At 37.0% G+C, this 19,345-nt stretch overlaps 1 protein-coding gene across 10 annotated transcripts in view; it reads left to right on the forward strand.

The window, feature by feature from the left end:
- LOC117569156 (venom metalloproteinase 3) overlaps positions 1-19,345 on the forward strand; it is a 57,814-nt gene that overhangs the window by 16,575 nt on the left and 21,894 nt on the right. For all 10 annotated transcript variants that reach the window (XM_052004830.1, XM_034250215.2, XM_052004829.1 and 7 more), the window contains exons 3-4: positions 880-1,335; positions 10,909-11,004. In XM_052004830.1, the coding sequence (XP_051860790.1) occupies positions 880-1,335; positions 10,909-11,004 (552 nt within the window). The remainder of the gene's footprint in view (positions 1-879; positions 1,336-10,908; positions 11,005-19,345) is intronic.

The raw sequence follows: 19,345 nt of genomic DNA on the forward strand, positions 1-19,345 counted from the left end.
AACAAATTTAAATATTGTTAAGAATTTCTTCAAAATTATTAGTTTCTTACTTCTGCAAGAAAATTTTAAACGTGAGGCGAAGTATTAACATATTAATTGCTGCTATAGCTTAGAATCATTAAAAATTAAGGAGTTGATAAAACGAATTAGTGTAAACTTGAAACAAAGTGTTGAGCTAGAATCATATGATTTAATAGTGAAGAAATAATCTATACATATTGTTACATATGATCAGTTAAGCCAAGTAAATCCATTGTTGGCGTATTAAGCAACATCGTAATTGTGTATTAATTAATTTGGCATTAACAAACGAATAAAATATTAATTAAAATACACAAGTATTGAGGGTAGCAGCAGCTCTGCTCTCAATTCAAGTTGCGAGTATAGTAGTATACTTGTACACGCATTGACCGATGATAAGAGTGTGTTTTCCAATTTTAAGAAACACGCAAACAATTTGAACCGCATTAGTTTTTTTTTCTATTTTTTTGGATTTCTTCAGGCCTCATAGAAATCCAAACAGCATGCGACGCTCTGACCCTGACCCACTTGCTGAAGATACTACATACAACAACAACAAATTACTCGCGTGGTTAGCCGACTGCTGAGCTGAGCTCTGCTGAGTCGTTAATCTCTAGATCACTTGAGTGCCCGTGCAAACAAAAACCGTATAAAAGTACGCGTATGAACCGTATAAACACTTGTGCTGTTCATGAATTATTGATAATTTTTGTTTACTCTTTACTCTTTTTTTTTGCGCGCGCGCTTACAATTAATTGTTTAACAATTGCTACAATTTGTTGGCTGCCCAGCGGCAGAAAACTCTTTGCGTTATTTACACAAAACTCACGCCAAGTCTTTCTTTCTTCTTCTCTTTAGCTGCACCAACAAATGTCACCCGAGCAACTGCATTCGGTATTCCAAGTGGACACACACGATGCCGTGCCAGAGTATGAGTTGGTGCAACTGCTGCATCACACGCCTCAGGCTGGACTGCAGCGCCGACGTCGCAGCATCGGTGAATCGTTGTCGGTGGCAACTTCGCCGCAGCCGCCGCATCATGTGAAAAAGGATCTAAGCAAAAATTCGTACTACAGTGAACTAAAGCAAAAGGCAGCAGCCGGAGGAGGTGGAAATAATTTGCTGGGTGCCGACATCAGCGACATTAAAGCACACAACGTGTCGTTCAGCGCTTTTGGTCGCCACATGAATCTCACGTTGCGTGCCACACAGGGACTGTTCAAGGGGGCGCCGCATGAGCTGCGCATGTGGTCGGTGGGCAGCGAGCCGAATGCAACACATGGCCTGGACATGCAGGAGATACTCAACGAGGAGGTAAGTCGTCGTCGGATATCTGATTTTGAATCTTAAATTATACTTTTGACTTTATCAGATTCGAATACAAAAACCAATTGACTACTATTTGTATTGGGCACGTTTCGTTGACGTTGCCGTTGCCATTTGATTGGTTTCTTTAACGCTGCACTTTCATTCATTGTGTTACATCATAATTTGTAACTTTGTTTTTTATTTCGTTGTTCGTTGTTCGTTTTTTGTTTCTTTTGATTTGTTTATTTGTATTTCGTTTCGTCTTCCGCTTACTCGCACTTTGTTTGTTATCAACATTCGCTTTAGTTGCGCTTCGTTTGCCACTCTCTTGTCTGCCAGCTACTTTACTCTTTTTTGTTTGGAGTTTTTCTATGCATTTTGTATCTAATCAAAATTAATTGGCCGTATGATAAAGAGATTAGACTGCTGCAGACTATGTCTTTTTTTTATTTTTTTGTCCGTCGGGAACTACTGTAGAGCTAATGTTTAATTACATTGCTTGTTATGTAATTAGCTGCCAAAAAAATAAATAAAAATGTGTAGAAAATCCAATTTTAAAGTCAAGGACGTGCGGAAATCGGCTTATATAAATCGGACAGCCAGATAAGTTGTTGACACTAAAGCGACAATTGATTGTTTCTAATAGCAAGCGACATTATAGGTTGCTAGCAGGTGGAACGTAATTAACAGTATTAAAATAGCCGCAACGGTATAGAAGTCAAGTTTTGAATAACTTAGCACAAATTAGTGGACAATCTTAAGAAGTTATTTTGAAAAATATGCAATATTTAAATATGAATAATATTAAAATACCCGCGATGAGTTTTTACTTTTATTTTTTACTATTATTAAAGTACGCGCAACGGTTTTCTATGCTTTAAATTAGTTGTAAAGAAATTAAGTTTTGAATAACTTCAAAAAATGTTTATAGACAGTCTCATGAAATTGTTTTCAATAATATTTAATATTTAAATAGTTATTCATGTGGATTGATTATATGAATTTCATAGACGTTATCTCGTTTGTTTGATTAGCTAGCACGTCTTGCTTCTTCGTGTCCTCATTACAAAGTCATCCTCGCTCTTCTCGCTAACGATGCGTCACGTTGGCACATTCCCACATTAATATTATTGAAATTTTCGGTTTTGAATGCTTTGAAAGAGCTGTAAAGAAATAATTATTAAAACTTAATAGATAGCCTCTCAGAGTTATTTTATACATCATTAATTAGCTGATATTATAGATTAACATTTTCTTTCATCTCTTTCGTTGTTGCATTTAAATACCATGACAAATTTATTGGTATTTGTGGCCGTCGTTAATTGCACATGTTTCAATACTTAAAAATTCGCAATAAAAGCTTAATAAACAGATTAATGAAATACGAAAATACATTTCTGATATTTTGATGCAAATTTGCCATCATATAAAGTAGTTCAATGATTTTTGTATTGCTTGTTTCTATCACTCTTAATTCTTACTTGTCTTTTTCCATTTCAATTCATCTTTCACATGCTTTGACATGGTAAAAAGCAATTTAATTTCACATAAAACCCACACAGAAAGCACTTTTCGTGTCTTTGTCTGAATATATTGCCATAAACGTGAACGCGAACGTGACTTATTTCAATTATAAGTGCTCACTTTCTTTTGCCTCTCTGCTACTGTTGACTCCGAGTACACATGAAGTTCATGCCCATATATAAATATATATTGATATATATTTAAATTCATTTGGCAAATTTTGGGCGTGATCGCAGCGCAAGTGCAAGTGAATTTTTATTGTTATTACAAGTATTATGAGAGTCTTTCTATCTCTCTCTTCACCTCGTTTTTATTTTGTGTCTCTTGATGCCAGAGGTTTGGGCAATCAATCGATCGCATTTTGACTTTCGGCGTTGGGTAAAATTGTAGGGGAGTTACACAGTTATGTGTACTTAGTTGTGCATAAAAAAATGATTTTAATGCGCGGCACACACAAAAAACTTCGGAAATGAAAGTGAAATGTCATGTCAGTTGCAAAGTTGGTTAGCTGCTCGCTTGCTTGGCCGCTTCGTGATTTATGTGTGATAAATGCGGAAAGATTTATATAGTTGTGTATTTTTATTGGGAGATTTTTTCGGCTTACTATTTTTAATTAAAATGAAATGCGACGTGGCCATTTTGTGCTGTTTGTGTTTGTGTGTTTTATGCAACTTTACCGCAAAACCCACATAAACACGACATTTTCCGAGTGTGACTGTGATTTGGCAATTATTTTTCGCCCGCAAGAAAAACTTTTGACTCATGCCACAAAAAGCCAAAAATACAACACAGAAACAACAACGTCAGCAAATCGCCTGCGGCTGTGGAGCATATAAAACAACAACAACAAGAACAACAACTACAATTGAATTATTTTGTATTTTCGGTTTTGCTAATGGCAGCACTTTACCTGCCTGAGAGAGACCTTCCATCAGTCGAAACATTTATTCTAATTTGTGGCATGAATGGGTTCATTTTTGTCTGTCTATTATTGTGTGATTTTTATTTTTGGCAACTTTTGTGGCTTTTTTGGAAATTAACTTAAGTATGAGAAATCCAACCGCATGCGGGAAATTGTTGACCAGCATCTGAATTATTGACCTTGTTAAACAATAGAATTAAGACAAGGGGAAATTCATATTTTTAAACAGAGTATCAGAAGTTAACTTTCCAAAAATTAGCTTGAACTTAATTGCACTTTTCGATTGCATTTTGCAGCGATTCGTGCAGTGAAATTTCTCATTCAATATCGGGGCAAGCACGGGCAACTCCCTAAAAATTTTCTTTCCAATTTATTTTGCTTGCGCCGTGGCTTTTGCTGTTGCCACAAAAAAACGCAAAACAAAGGCAAACACAAGGCGTCGCACGGCACTCCCACAGCCGCATTCAAGTCATAGATAGCAGCCAGCAAAGGTCAGGCGCAAAAAATTAAATAAAATAAAATACAACACAACATACATACATATAGTATAAATAAAGGTGCAGGTTTCCTCAGTCGGCGGCCTCAGTCTGCCACCATGGAAGCCATCTAAATGGGCATAGCGAATTTTCTTACAAACAGGAAAAATATTGACGAACAAATTGAACGGCATTGCCCGTGTGCGAATTTGTTGTGTAAAATATCAAATATAATTGCAAAAAGAATCAAATTTGATGCGTGATATATATTTAAATACATTTGTTGCGTAAAATATCAAATATAATTGCAGAAAGAATCAATCGCGATGCGTTTCTTGAGAGTTTGAGCATTCAGCCTTGGCCACTTTGTTGCATGTAAATAAGCCACAAGTTTCTTGCAATTGATTGGCAAATAGCCTTAAAAGGGGCACAAAGCACAAGCACACACAAACAGAACAATCCCCAGTTCCCTAGGCTTGGCAACCTGTGGCCAACTGCAACATTGCGCTGCGACGTTGCGATGCAGTTCAATTACCATAAAAATACAAAAGCCAAATACACACAATAACCAAAGTCTTGGGCAATGAATGTGCATAAAGGCGCTTCCTCTCCTTCGAATTGAAAGCAACTTAATTAAGTTTCGAGAGCAAAAAAAATGCATTTTCGATGCCGAGCGCATAATTAAAATGCTGTTAAGGCAATTTCACAAGCCCAAAAAAATACAAGTATGAAAGCTACAGGCGAGTGTGCTCAACTGTGAGGTACCCGCTATCGATTTGGCATAAAAGCAAAACAGTACGGTATTATTCTTTAAATATACCGCAAAAATACTAACAATATACCAAAGGCTATATTTGGTTTCCAGATTTTCACCCAAAGCAACTAAAACTTCTAGTAACTAGTATTTTTGACCCATACAAAAGTATTTGTTTAATAACTTCCAAAATTTTTATCTGATCACAACCCAATTTTCTTAGAGAGACAAAGTAATCATACCCTCCTACTCTATGGGTAACGGGTATAAAAAATGGTAGTAGAATCTGTAGTACAAATTCGTAGTTAATGTGTGAGTTTTGAATACTTTTTTTTGTAATAGCAACTTCAATTACACAAGCAAAGCGTAGTAGATGCTGCTGTTGCTACTACTTAATATTTGTGTTGGTAACTGGAGTACCTTGTCATTGCAAAACGAGCAGCAAAAAGCAGTTGCAAGGCGCCGAAAGGCTGCCTTGATTAATGAGCTGGCGATTATGGCCAACGTTTGGCAGCTGAATGAATTCGAAATTAGCTCACTGTCTCACTGTCTCCCACTGTCTCTCAGTTGTTGCCCAGCTACCAGACTATTGCATAGAAAGCAGTTGAGGCTGTTATTGCTTGCATTTCGCTAGCTTTTTTGTTTTTCTTCGAACTCTGCTGACGCTGCAATCGCTTTGCTTGGTTGCATAATGCTCCCGACTTGTTGCCTGACAGCCTATGTTATTGTTGCCTTGTTTCAGTTGCTGTTGCTGGCCATGCTCATGTTGCAGTTATTGTTAACGCTGAGTTGAGCGGCTTGTTGCTTTGTAGCATACAGACACATATACAGACAATCGGCAAGGCAACAACAACAGCAAACAAACTCAATCTCACAGCCGCCGAGGTTGTTCATTCCCTTTTTTGCACTATAAAAAGTACGAATACGTAGACGAACATTGAGCACCCCGAGAGTAACGAGAGTGGTCAGCCGCTGTGACTAGCTTTTGGTTTCTTTTTGTTTTTTTCTGCCTTGGGAAATTTGCTTATCTGTCGGTGGCAACCAACGAAAAAAATTTAATGAAAGCTTGAAGTAAGCGCGGAAGTTGCCGTCTTTTTCAAGCAAACTATTATTAAATGTCAAAACTTTTGAATAAATTGAAGTTTTTAATTGAAAAAAGCGTTTCGGTATACAGAGCTGACATATTGATCATAAATAGAAGACAGTATTTCAACCCGGCTTAATTGTAGTTGATTCCAAGCTTAACATGTATTTAAGCGCAGTTTTAAGTTGATATTTTATTGCATCTATATTTTGTTGAGATCAACTTTTTGTTCGTTTCGCTACTTAGCAAATCAGTACTTCTTTCCTTTTATTTCTTTCGTTTAAATCTGATAAATTTAATATTGCTATGCATGTATTCATTTCAAAGAATATTTACTTTAACATTTCTCTACAACGGTATTTTCTTTATAAATACCCACGTTTCGCTGACAAATTCTCTTTCGTCTGATCCGCAAACAATTGAAATAATCTGACATAATCATAACATTGATCATCGCTGGCCAAAATGAAATGTGTAATTAGCCAAATAATAGGCCAGACAATGAGTCGCATTTTAAGGCAAATTGAAAACCAAAAAAAAAAAAGCCTTGGCATTGTGACGGCCAGAAGAGCATAGCCAAAACAAAACCAAAGTAAACAAGCCTGAACTGAACTGAACATTGAAATCAATTCAACTGCGTATTGTGTCTCATATCTATGGGCTGGCATTGTGTTGTAGAGTGTACACTGTGCATAAGAGAGCGAGTGCATAATGGTGCGTAATAAACGCGCAAATCAAGTCGAACACGCATCAAGCGATAAATGGAAATCATTATGCGCGCGGCCAACGCGTCGTATGCGTAACCAACGACGCCCACACTCGAAACTCGAAGTCGATGTCGCTGTCGCCTGCTAATGCGTTAATTGTCAGTTAGCGTGGTTAAACGGTGTTTGGATTTATGTACACATAAACAAATATGTGCGTATTCACCAAAAAAAAAAGCAGAAAAAAAGACAAGACACCGTTGGAGCTTTGTTTATAATTGCAGCGTGGGTTTTGGACCCGTAAAACAACTTCTAAAAGCCAAAATACTGACTGACTACGCTTTCATTTCGTAGACAATGGCAAATTAAATAGCTGCTTAGGCTTGAGGCTAGGCGCGGTAATAAGCTGTGATGAATTGGGCTGCTCGCTCGAAAGAGGTTCGCACAAAAGTTCAAAGGCTAATTTTCACTTCGTCAAGTTTGTTGTCTAAGTCATTTGTTTTCTCAGTTTTTTCTCGATTTTTTGGCCATGGTCTCTTTCTCTTTTGCGCTAATTTGCATAACGCGCTGCCAGGAAGTTGTTACAAATCGAGTGCGGCTTTTATTCACTTACTTTCCGCTGGGCATTTGCTAAGCTCCAGCGAGCGAGTGAGAAGGAGTCTTTTACTTTCTCGCTGCCAAAACAATTCTCCCCTCTGCATTGTGTGCCGCCCACACATATTCAGCTAGAAAGCGCTGGCGCTGCTCTTTAGTTAAGTGTCCATTTTGGTTGATGACCCGACAATCTTTCATCTAATTGCTTTGAGCGTATTTCACTCGCTCGCCGCTGCTGTTGCTCCACATTATAAAAAAAATTGTTAATGAGCCGCAATTTATAAAAATAACATGCGAAATACGCAAAGCCAACAAACTGTGGCCGAAGCCCTTGGGCCCAAATGTGAAGTGAGAAATGTGATTTGCATAATACGCCAATTGAAAAATTGCAAAACCATTTCGATTGCCGTATCGAGATCTATTTTAAATGCTCTGTCTTGTTGCCATTTGTAATTAACAATTTACGACGCCGTTAATTAAATAAAATATTGACGCCAATCGCAAGACGGCGACAGCGCAGGCAACACTTGGCAATTCTTAGAGTTCTACAATTGTACAATTCATGCAGCGCGTTGGCTAATTAAAATTGCATTTGCAGCCAAAAACGGGCACAATTGTCAACGAGTTAACAAAGGAAATTGGTCAAGTCGTATGCAAAGTCGATTCAAGAGCACTCCAAAAAAATAAAAAAGATTGAGAATACATGAAAAAAGGAATAACAAAAGCTGCTGCAACAACAACAAGACAGCAGAATAAACGAGTCTTTTGGCACGTTAAGTGGCCACCGGACACTAGCTATTCAGAAATTGTGGCCAGAAAACACACTTGGCCCGGCCGAATGGACAACAAGTGCCTTGATTCTTGTTCACTGTTCGCTGTTCGGTGTTGCCAGTTGTCAGTTGGCAGCTGAAGTTGAAGCTGAAGCTGAATTAGAAATAGAAATATAAATATATACAGAAAACAGCAACAGAAATAGAGAAATACGTGAGCCATTTGGTGTGGGGGTCGCTCTTGTTGCTTTGAACTTATTTCCACAAGGTCGTTAGCCAAGACATGTCAGCCAGCCCGTTAACAACAACAACAACAACAACAACGACAGCAACAGCAACAACAACAACGAATTAAGCCATAAATGTTTGTTGCACATGAAAATTACTATTTATTGGCCGGTGCGTTTGCGTGTCAACATGTTTGGCGGCCAAATGTAAGACAACCGACCGACTGCCACGCCCCCCAATCTGACATGCTTGGGCGACAGCCCATTGATTTGTTTAACCAGCAGACAAATTCTGTTATTAACTCCATGAATTGATCAGCTGACAGCACTAGCTTTCTTCTGCGGGCTTACTCCAAGATATTTATTTTCTGGAAGAATGTAATAATATTAAAGAATATTATACTAAAATTGCTGCTTTCCTTTGGTTTATTCTACATTTTACTAGAATTTTCCCAAAAAACATTTGATATAATTAATTGTCAAATTAAAGTATCAGATTCCATTTTATATGTATTGTTTCAGCTATTATTATTTTTATTCAAATGTTTTATCAATGATAGTCATACTCTAAAATGCCTTTTTCTCGTAACGTCTTTTATTTTAATTGGCCTTGTCTTAATAGATAATCCTTTTGTAAATTGAATTTATATTCCTTATAGCTCTTCTTCTTTATCGCCTCAGCGGCTTTAAAATTATAGTATAATATAGCTGATGTTTTCATTTATTCTACATTTTACAAATTTGCATTGGAAATTGTCAGTCATGCTTCGTGATTGTTAAAATGTTGATACAAAGGTTCTCTCAGTTAATGTTTTTATTTATTTATTGTACATTTTACAAATTTATAATTCTCTAAGAAATTTTCTCTGACATGCCCCATGATTTTTGTTCTAATTATGTCCCTATACCATTATTTAAGGTATAAGACCATGATCCGTTTGATTTTCTATTAAATTTTTGAACTATTGCTAAAATATATTCTTATTGAAAAGTTTAGATTAGATTTAGATTATTAACTTCAAACAAGATTTGATATGCATTGAATCATATGAATTAATTTATCGGGTCTTAGTTTTTAAAATGATCGTTTGAAATAATTTAAGATACTTTTGCTGACTAATTTGTTTATCGTCATTACTTACTTTCCCTTTCTATTTGCTCTCGTTGCTCCAACATTTTGCATATGACAACTAGTTATCAGCCTTATTTGTTCATCCGTTGTTAAGTTTTTGCTCCTTCACTATTAATTTCTCCTCATGTCGTTATTCCTTAATGCTCGACTGGGAATTGCGTGCGAATATCTCATTCAATTATGCATGTTGAACACTGATTTCAATTTGCAAGCCACATCCTCGCCGGCTGCTCTATTGTGTGCGCATAAACCGATGTTTGATTTATGGCCAATGCGGTTTCTCGGCTTTTCGGGCTGCTTTCATCGCATGTAAACAGAGACGTAGACGCAGACGGAGACGCAGACAGGCTCGTTATTGGCCAGTGGCCATTTGGTGACTTTGATTTTGGCACTTGGCTTAGTTTTGATCAGCAATTTTTTGTTATTTTATTTATTTATGTTTTTTACTTTGTTTTGGCCAGTTATGAAAATGATTTATGCTTGTAATTTGATAGAGCGCCGTGGACAAGTTTTGGATTCAGATTTGGCCTGGTCTCTGTTCCAATACGCAGTCAATGCCAAATGCCTGATGTCAAGTGTCAGATTACATTTATTTTGATATTTATTACAGAATTAATAGGCAGGCGCAGCGGCAATTAATTTAATTAGTTGCACAATTTGATATTCGTACGTTTCAAGTGAAATAAATCTATGCTAATCCATATCCCCTGGGCTTTTTCTGCTCCGCAAATTCGGCAATCTAAATTGCCTTGAAATTAAACCCAAAAAAAAAAAAAAAAATTGGCATGAAAACAAACACTCGAATGTCGATGTCAAAGGATTGCAAGAATAACTTAAAAGCAGAAATAAATAAAAACCAGATCAAGAGCCAGTTGGCCAAATGTCAGAAGCTTAAGCTTTAGTTTAAGTTTAAGTTTTCATGGTCAGGCTGGCAGGCAGGCAGGCAAAGCGAACACGGCACACACGGCGTATGAGTGACATGCATGCTGAGGCGTCACATTTGCTGACCGAGTGCATAAATCAAAGCTCCGCTGCCGCATAAACCCACGCAGACAACGCGATTCTCTCTCGCTCTCTCGCTCTCACTCTCTTGGCTCTCTTTAGCTTGTCTGTGTGTAACTCTTGCCATTGGCGTTGTTTAATTAATATGCAGCTGCCAGCTGACCACGCGCTTTGCCACAGAATTACTGCAGGTCTGTAATTTTTCAGTTTTTTTTTATAAAAAATTACTTTACATTTAGTTTGACCAGCTTCAACTTGGTCTACCCTTGGCATGCTTGGAATGCGAGCATATAAATCCAAATTGTTTTGTTAATTAAAAGCACTCAATGCGACCGGATCAATCAAAATCTAAACTCGTATCTTTTCTCTCTCTCTCTCTTGCATTTGCAGCATCACAAACATGAGATCGGCGAGGTGTTTCAAGATGAGCACAATATGGCTGCGATTCTGATGCGTCGTCACATGGAAACGGGCGATTTGATAATGGTAAGTGCTCGCTTTAAAGTTTACAATAATTCGATAATACAATTCAACACAAGGTCAGTCAGTCAGTCAGTCTGAGCAATCAATAAACGTGCAACAAGAATTTCAATTAGCACGCCCCCAGCGTGCACTCTATTGATTCTGTTAACCCGACCAAACTAACTGTTATGACTACTGGCCATTGTTGGCTGGCCAAAACGCGGCTTGGCCCATTGTCTGTATTGCTTTTCAATGGCCACCGAAATGTGTAGAGTACACGCCACTTGTTGTTGTGGGCCGCACACTTGTGGGGCAGTTACAATTAAACGCCTGCATAATTTGCGGATTTAGACAATTTCTGCTGATTAAGCATTAATTTATATAGCGGCGCCTTTTGCTGCGGTAGCCACAAATGTGAATTGCATGTCTATACACATTAGACATTGTCAAATGACCAGCTGCAAAAAATGACAACGACAACAACAGCCAAAGACACTCACGAGTTGGTCGTCGCAACCTAATCGAGCACCTTGACCAATTTGTTTAAGTGAAAAGTCTGGTGGCGTATGCGCAATATTTTCAACTGCAAAGTGGATGATTATACTTGCACTTAAATAAATGAGATTTGGGCAGGAAACGTAACTTTTGTTTAATTTCCCCCACTTACGTACTTCACTTAATGAGCCCTCATTTAAAACAATTAATTATTTGAAGACGCATTATTTTCCTGTAATTATATTAATAACTTTGCTGCTGTTGCTGCCCCATAAACCAGACCATAAAAACAACCAAAGCTAAATGGGAATTTTTATTTATTACGTTGAAAGCAGACCATAAAAATTGGAATTTGTATTTATTACGTTAGTGCAGGTAGAGGGTATTAAGGATATAAATGAGTATGTAGTATATTATAATTAAATATTAATCTGTAAGTTATGACAAGTTACTGATGAGTCAAAAACAAACAAATAAGAAAGCTTCAGTTGAATGCGAGATACCCGCTGCTTCTTTTCAATAAAAGCAAAGCATTGTGGTATCATTATAAAAATACGAGTATACCAAATTAAAATATCAAAAATGTTCAAAAATATACAACATTTTCAAATATATACAAAAATATATACGCTATATCAATATTCTTTAACGTTTTTAATATTACGATAAAGTAAAAAACATACCAGATTGCCAGTCAAATTAACTAAGACTCAACTACAGTAGACGTTTAATTGTCATATAAAATTATTTTTAAAACAAAGTTATGGGTAGCTGGTATAAAAAACAGTTTTTATTCTCAATATTTATGGAAATCAAATGAATTTCAAAGGCAACCACATTCTTTGAGCATTTTCTGCTTAAATATATTTTACATATGCCTACTTCATTTATTAAATAAATTTATCATAATTGGTTAATGGTTTCATGATTTCCTCATGTTCTTTGTTGACTATAAATATTAATTGATTAAAACAGGATGCAACGAAATATTTTATTGAATTCTTTTTAATTACAAACCAGTTTACTCTTGTCTTCAGAGTTGTTTTCCTCTCCCACAAAATTCAATCAATTTCAATTTAAATCAACAGTCAATGATTTTTATATAAACAAACATTGTTTATGACATATTTCAATTATGCGACTACATAATCGTACATCATGCATGCACTTCAATAATGCAATCAGCAAGCAACGTTCTAAACATTTCCTCAAATCAATTTTATTGGCTAAAGTTCAATGTCAAGTTTTTGATATTTTTGCAGATTTTATGACGACTAAAATGTTGATAGATTGTCATGGCTTTTAATTATGGCAACAATCGGCAATTAACATTTAACCTGTGGTGGAGCGGAAATAGAACCCGTAATACATGCTCGTAATAGAATTAAGTGCGAATTTCTGTCGTGCCATAATTGGCTTGAGAAATTCTGATGAACTCAATGCGCAGTCAAATGGCAAACTTAAAAGTTGGACTTGAAATCGTTGTTGATTGTTTCTCAACGGCGATCAAAGCAAATGTCACAATGCCAAAAATTAATAATCAATAAGCGAACAGATATGCATAGCAATAGGGTCAATCAATAACAAGCTGGGCCAGCAAACAAGGTTTCCAATTCGGCCGGTTACTTCTTTATTTTATTTTTGTTAAATATATATTTTTTTGTTTGGCAATTAATTGACGTTTTGCTCATTTTTAATTTGTTAGACAAAAATCGAAAAAATGTATTTCTGATAATAATTACACAGACAAGTTGTTGGCCAAGCAGTCGCTCGGTCGCTCGGTCAATAAAAGGTCAAACAACAATGTCTGGCTTTGGCTCTGGCCCGTCTTGACCGACTTGTTATGGCCAAGTGCGCCGAGGTGCATGGAAATAATGTTGAAAAGTTGTAAAAATTGAACAATTCATAAATAATACTCATACTTGTGTGCACCAAACAAAAATGTTTGCTCGCTGACATTTTGAAGTGCAAAGCAGCGGCGAAAATTTCGCAAGCGCAGCTGTTCAGGCCGCTGTGCTAACTTGGCTACTTGGCTAGTTGGCTAGCTTACTGACTGACTGACTGGTTAGACGATTGGCCCGGCCGGTTGCCTGTTCCCCGTCTTCCGGCTTAGCTTTGACCTTAAGCAGCATCAGCTTGAAAATATCAAAACGCCGACTTGTAATTAAAAACATCTCGAAAAGACAACAAAAAAAGAATCGACAGAAGATGTCTTAAGACAGAGCGCGACAATTGCGCAATCGACTTGTCGGCGGCCAAATGAAGTTGCTGCAGTTTATGTCCATTTAATTAGGCCCACCGCATAGTTGGTGCCATAAAATGTGCGTCTCACTTTAGTCACACTGCAATGCACTGATTGAAATACATATTTATCTCTTGTTGTTGTCGTAGACTATTGGCCAATACACCCGCATTCTGCGCACTGTGGGCACGCTTTGAGCTGAAACTGACACTTTCTTAGCTGTCAACAAGCTGACATATTTTACAGTTCTCAATTCTGCAAAAAGTTCGCTCAAGTCTACGCATTGCGACCACCGTGCAAACAAAAGACTTAAGACACAAACTTGCTGACAACAGTTCGAGTTGCCCAAGCTCGCGGCACAATTTGTACGGCGGTTGTAACTGTTGTTGCTGTGGGCTTATTTAATTATAGCTCTGGCTGAGGCACGCACTATTTGTTTTTGCTGCTGCTGCTGCTGTGGCAAGATTACATAAAAAGTAAACCAAATGGGCAGCAACTGTGATCATTAAGTTACGAGCACTCACTGGGCGAGGCGCGTTGAAAGGGAAAGGTAAAGGGAGTGAAATGCTTTTAGAGTACAGGAAACACCATCAATTTTGACATTGAATATGTGAAATTATTCGCTTGACTGCGCTGTCAATTATTATGACAATGATCCGCAGAGTTTGCAATTATTGTGGTACTTTTTTTGTACATGGCTAATTAAATCCATCGTCTTAGCCTTTGGGCAAATATGCAAATTGATGACAATAATCATTCAAGTGCTTGGCGCCTGCTAATTGTTCAATATAAAGTACATTGCACCGACTCAGTGCTGCGTAAAGTGCGTCGAAATTTATCAATGAAGAAACGAGCTCAAGGGGAACCCGCACAACGAGCCACATCAAAAACCAAACAAAAAAAAAAAAAAAAACAATCATCCATCAAAAACAAAAAAAAATATAAAGTGAGTGAGTACGCGGCGCAATCATAATTTTTCTGCTCGCCAGGCTTTAATGCCTTATGGCCAAGATCAAACAAATGGCCTGTGCCATTTGCTGATAAATAAACTATTTTGGGCCAAAGCCAACTGCGCGCTTGATTAATGCTAATTACGCCAAATGTCAGGCCAGGGTACAACTCAACTGCCTGCCCGCCGCTTTTTGTTTAAACAAATTAAGCAAAAGGTCGCACTACAGATCCAATGGCTTGATCTTGCATGAAATGCTAAAAATGCACCTGCATCGGATTTTAGACAAAGAATGCGAGTTGAGCAAATTAACCATATTTTCCATACATTTTAAGAATTCCATTCAATATTAAGCTTTAACAGGGGATTAAAAAAGTGAAAATATTAATAATTTTCAAATTGAGAAATTCCTCAAGAATATTATTTCAGTAATTCAATAAAATAAAAGATTATTAGGAAAGCCTACTTCAATTTTGTACTCTGGTATATTTAAAATGTAGTACAATATCGATATTCGAATTATATATTTTGGTATATTTTAATGTTTGTGAAGTATTTTTTGGGATATTTGTATAGAATGGTTTCATAGAAAATTGGTATTAGGTATCTCAGAGTCGAGTACCCTCAACTGTAGCTTTCTTGCAAATATATATAAGTTTATTTAATATGCAGTGAATTCATGGCTTATATTTGCAGTAATATCTATCTATATATATTTTACACATATTACTCATGCTGACAAGCAACAATTTAGTCAATCCTCGAATATCTATTTTTATAAATTTTCTTCTTATAATAAGCTGCTGACAAGCAACATTTAATTTTCAAATTTAGTTATTGTTCAGGTATCTATTGGTAACATTTCACTTAAAACAAAAAGCCGCTGACAAGCCACAGTTTACATGCAAATCGTTGCATTTTACTGCCAAAGGATGTTTTCAAAACTGGTTCACTCGATCAAGATAAACTTTCCTTTTAGTTTTCGGTAATCACACAACTTTCGTGCCGTATACTTGATTAATGCCAAGTGATTTTTATTTTTTTACTATTGCTGCTATTACTTGGTTTAATTCTTAAAATTTCACTGTAATAAAATGTATAATAAGCACTTTTAATTAGACTTTGATCAAGTAACGATTGAAGTTTCATTTTTAATAAAAATATTAAAAATTTTTTATTAGACTTTGATTGAGTAACGATTGAAGTTTCATTGAAGACTTCCACGCACTTTCCACTCTTTAGTCATAAATCTTTTGGTTAAACTTTTGACAGTGGAATTTGTAATATAGTTTGGTTTAGTCTATTAGCCTTCGTTTATTATGCCATATTGGGCTGTTGCCTTTTAAGCTAACTAACGATGACTTCGCCTCTGTTTCGTTGTCAATTGCCCTTTGCATTCAGTTTGACATTTGGTGCGCAGCGCATTAAAGATCAAAAATGTGCATTAAGCATTTATGCCATTTGATCAAAAATCATCAACAACAGCAACTACCAAAAGAATCAAGAGGAGGCAGCACAATTATTAGGTAGCCAAAGCGACAGCACGTTGCCATTTTGGACACGGGCTTCAGCATTTTGGGCAACTCTATTAGAAACGCATACAAAGAGGCAAAAGTAACTGCGTTTAGCATCGAACGCTAAGTGGTAGTAGAAGTCTTTGGCAGCCGCAGCGAGAAAAACTAGTTTTTTCAGTTAGCTGGCCAAGTGAGCTTCTTCATCGTCACCTTAATAACAAATTGTTTACTTGCTGTTGCTGTTGCTGCTCAGCCTTGATATTTACACAAGAGTTGAACATGTGTCTTCTCTGTATGTTTGTGTATATTCTGTGCTGTGTTTGTTGTCTGACAATTTCTAAGTATATATTTAACTATCGCGTGTGCTTATGAACCAGCTGACTGACCGATCAACCGACCGGCCACTGATTTCTGATTTGATTTGCATCGGAATCGTCATAGTCAGCGGCATCGGCAATGCCATCCAATCTAAAGTGTTAAAATCTGTTTAATTTATGTGTTTTGCTCTTTTGGGCCGCGATTCGATTTGACATTCAAATGCATCACATTTCAGCTGACGACATTTATAACTTATTTGATTTTAGAGCTCCGCACTTTGATTAAATTGTTGCTTTGCTTTTTGCTTAATGTAAATGTCGCTAAACAACTTTAAGAACTATAAGCAAATCTTTGTAATGAGCTGCAGATGAGAGTATCTTTTAGGTGTTAGTTTTAACCGATTTGAATATAAGCAAAATATGTTAACAACATAAGGATTTTTCTTGAATTCTTTTCCAGTTTGAAGTTATGAATGGGCCAAACATTTTCGGCTTTAGGTACTACGAATAAATCTTTATAACAAGTAGCAGATGAGCAAATCACTTAGCTACAATTTTTCTTAGTTCCAAATAAATTAAATGTTTTAAATTGAGGATTTAACTTGCAGTTTCTTGGAAAGAGCTGCAGATAACAATTTCTCTTAGCTCCAAATTTTAACTTTCTTGAAAATAAATAAAATATGTTTCAAATTGAGGATTTAACTTGCAGTCTCTTCCACTTCAAATTTATGCATGTGCAGCACATTTTTCGTCTAATGAGTTAAGTAATTCGAAGCAGGCGCCACATTTCCTACACGAAGCCATTAATTTTTTCCCCCAACTGAAATCTATACAAAAATTTGCAATTTCACCACACATAACGTATATATCTTAATATAATGTTTGAGTCGCTTTTTTTTCGTCTTTGGTCAATGTAAATTTTAGTTGCTCAAGTGAGTTTTGAAGTTTCCAGTTTGGCAGCAGTTGCTGTAACAAAACTGAGACAAAATTGATTCGACACAACGACAACGCGCATTGCCAGCTGGCACAAAGTGTTTAGCACGCGTTGTGGCGAGAAACTAACTTGCCACTTGCCACTTGCCACAGGTAGCAAGATCAGCTGCTGGCGATCTTTACGCATATGCGGCAAAGGATTAGTCGCAGTTCGTGCCACGCTCTACATACGAGTAAGGCACAAAACGCTCTGCTACTGCTACTAACATATTATTTCATCAATTCGGGGCACGGCGATTTCCTCATGAAAAATGATTTTTAATTGCCGACAATTGCCCCTCCCCCAAAACATACCGCATGCCTCTGCAAATATGTGGTACTGGAGCAACTTGATAACAAAAATTGTGTGTCCATTCACCCGCCTCAGCGTAGAGCAGATTGCATTTTAATAACGTGGTATCGGTTACGTGAATATCCCCCACAAAAGATCACATAAGCCGATTAACAGCAACAGCTGCAATTTTACGTTTTCAATTTACAATTTTCCATTTTCACAATTTTCACACTCAACGAGCGGGGGAAAGTCAATTGCAGCTTAATTGCATTAAAATGTAAGTCACTTTTAATTAACTTTCGAGGCGCAACTTTGTATTTGAATGCAACTTCAAGATTCCGGGCCAAGAATTGTCAAACAGCAAAACAGCCTTGAGAGACCTTCACTTGAGACGCTGTTATGTTAAGTGCAAGGATAACTGCAGCCAATTGAGTTTGTGACTTGACTTGATTTTGACTTTAGCTGACATTGACATGCAACTTCATTAAGCGTTCCACCAACTGCTGCTGCTGCTGCTGCTGTTTGTCATGCGAAGTTATTGGAGCGGCAACTTTAAAGCGCACTTTGACTCGCCCCGTTCGCATTGAACTTGTTTGTCATAAGAGAGACCACATGCATAGTGATCTGGTATTCACACACTGAAACACCCAAACATTCATATTCATAGACACAAATGTATAACAAATTATGCCGAAATGTGCGCAGAGTGCGTTAAGCATCTAGCAGATACATTTTGCCAAACAAGTGAGTGAGCAAATTAATTTTGATTGCTATTGATTGCGACTTAGAACGTCTAGAACTGCTCACTGACGGACTGACTGCCCAACTGACTGACTGACTTTGGTGTGGGCCACGTTCTTGTGCTTGTTCTTGCTCTTGTTCTTTGGCTGACCATGGGCGGTGCCTGTTGCCGCCGTCTTATAAATATTCATTGACACAAACACTGCGATACACTTGGTGGTACAGTTGCATAGATAGAGATAGAGTATCTGCGCTGCCTGAAGGTGGGTTTTCAGCTGAGCTTTTTTTTATTCTCTTTTCTTAACGAGCTGCTTTATGTAAACAAACTGTTAACACTGTTCGGGCTGTGGCAGTCGCGTTATTGTTGCTTTTGGCTTAGTTTATGACTACATGCAGTTGTATCGAACAGCAGCGATCTTAAGCGACGATTAGATTTAACCTTGACCAAGATGATAGCAACAACAACAACGAGAACTACAACAAAATTTAAAGAATAACAAATATTACACGCTCGAAATTGAACAACAAGTAAAATTGCTCTAATTGAGAGTTAGTAGCTTACGCTGATAACCTATAGTCACCTACATATTTGAAGAATGTGAGTTTGGTTTACAATATCAACCCATCTACACATGTAACATACAACACAACTGCCCTCTGATCTTCATTCAATGAATTATCATTCAAATAACTGTTCGTTTATAATAAAATATCACATGCTTATTGCCTATGTTGATTAGAAATAGTGTGTATTTTAGTTTCAGAGAAATAAATATATTGTTGTCACAGATGTTTTCATTTTAAATAGAGTCTAGAGAAATATTTAGACTCAAGACAAGA

This window comes from Drosophila albomicans, chromosome 3, assembly GCF_009650485.2.
Source record: "Drosophila albomicans strain 15112-1751.03 chromosome 3, ASM965048v2, whole genome shotgun sequence".
Lineage (NCBI taxonomy): Eukaryota > Metazoa > Arthropoda > Insecta > Diptera > Drosophilidae > Drosophila > Drosophila albomicans.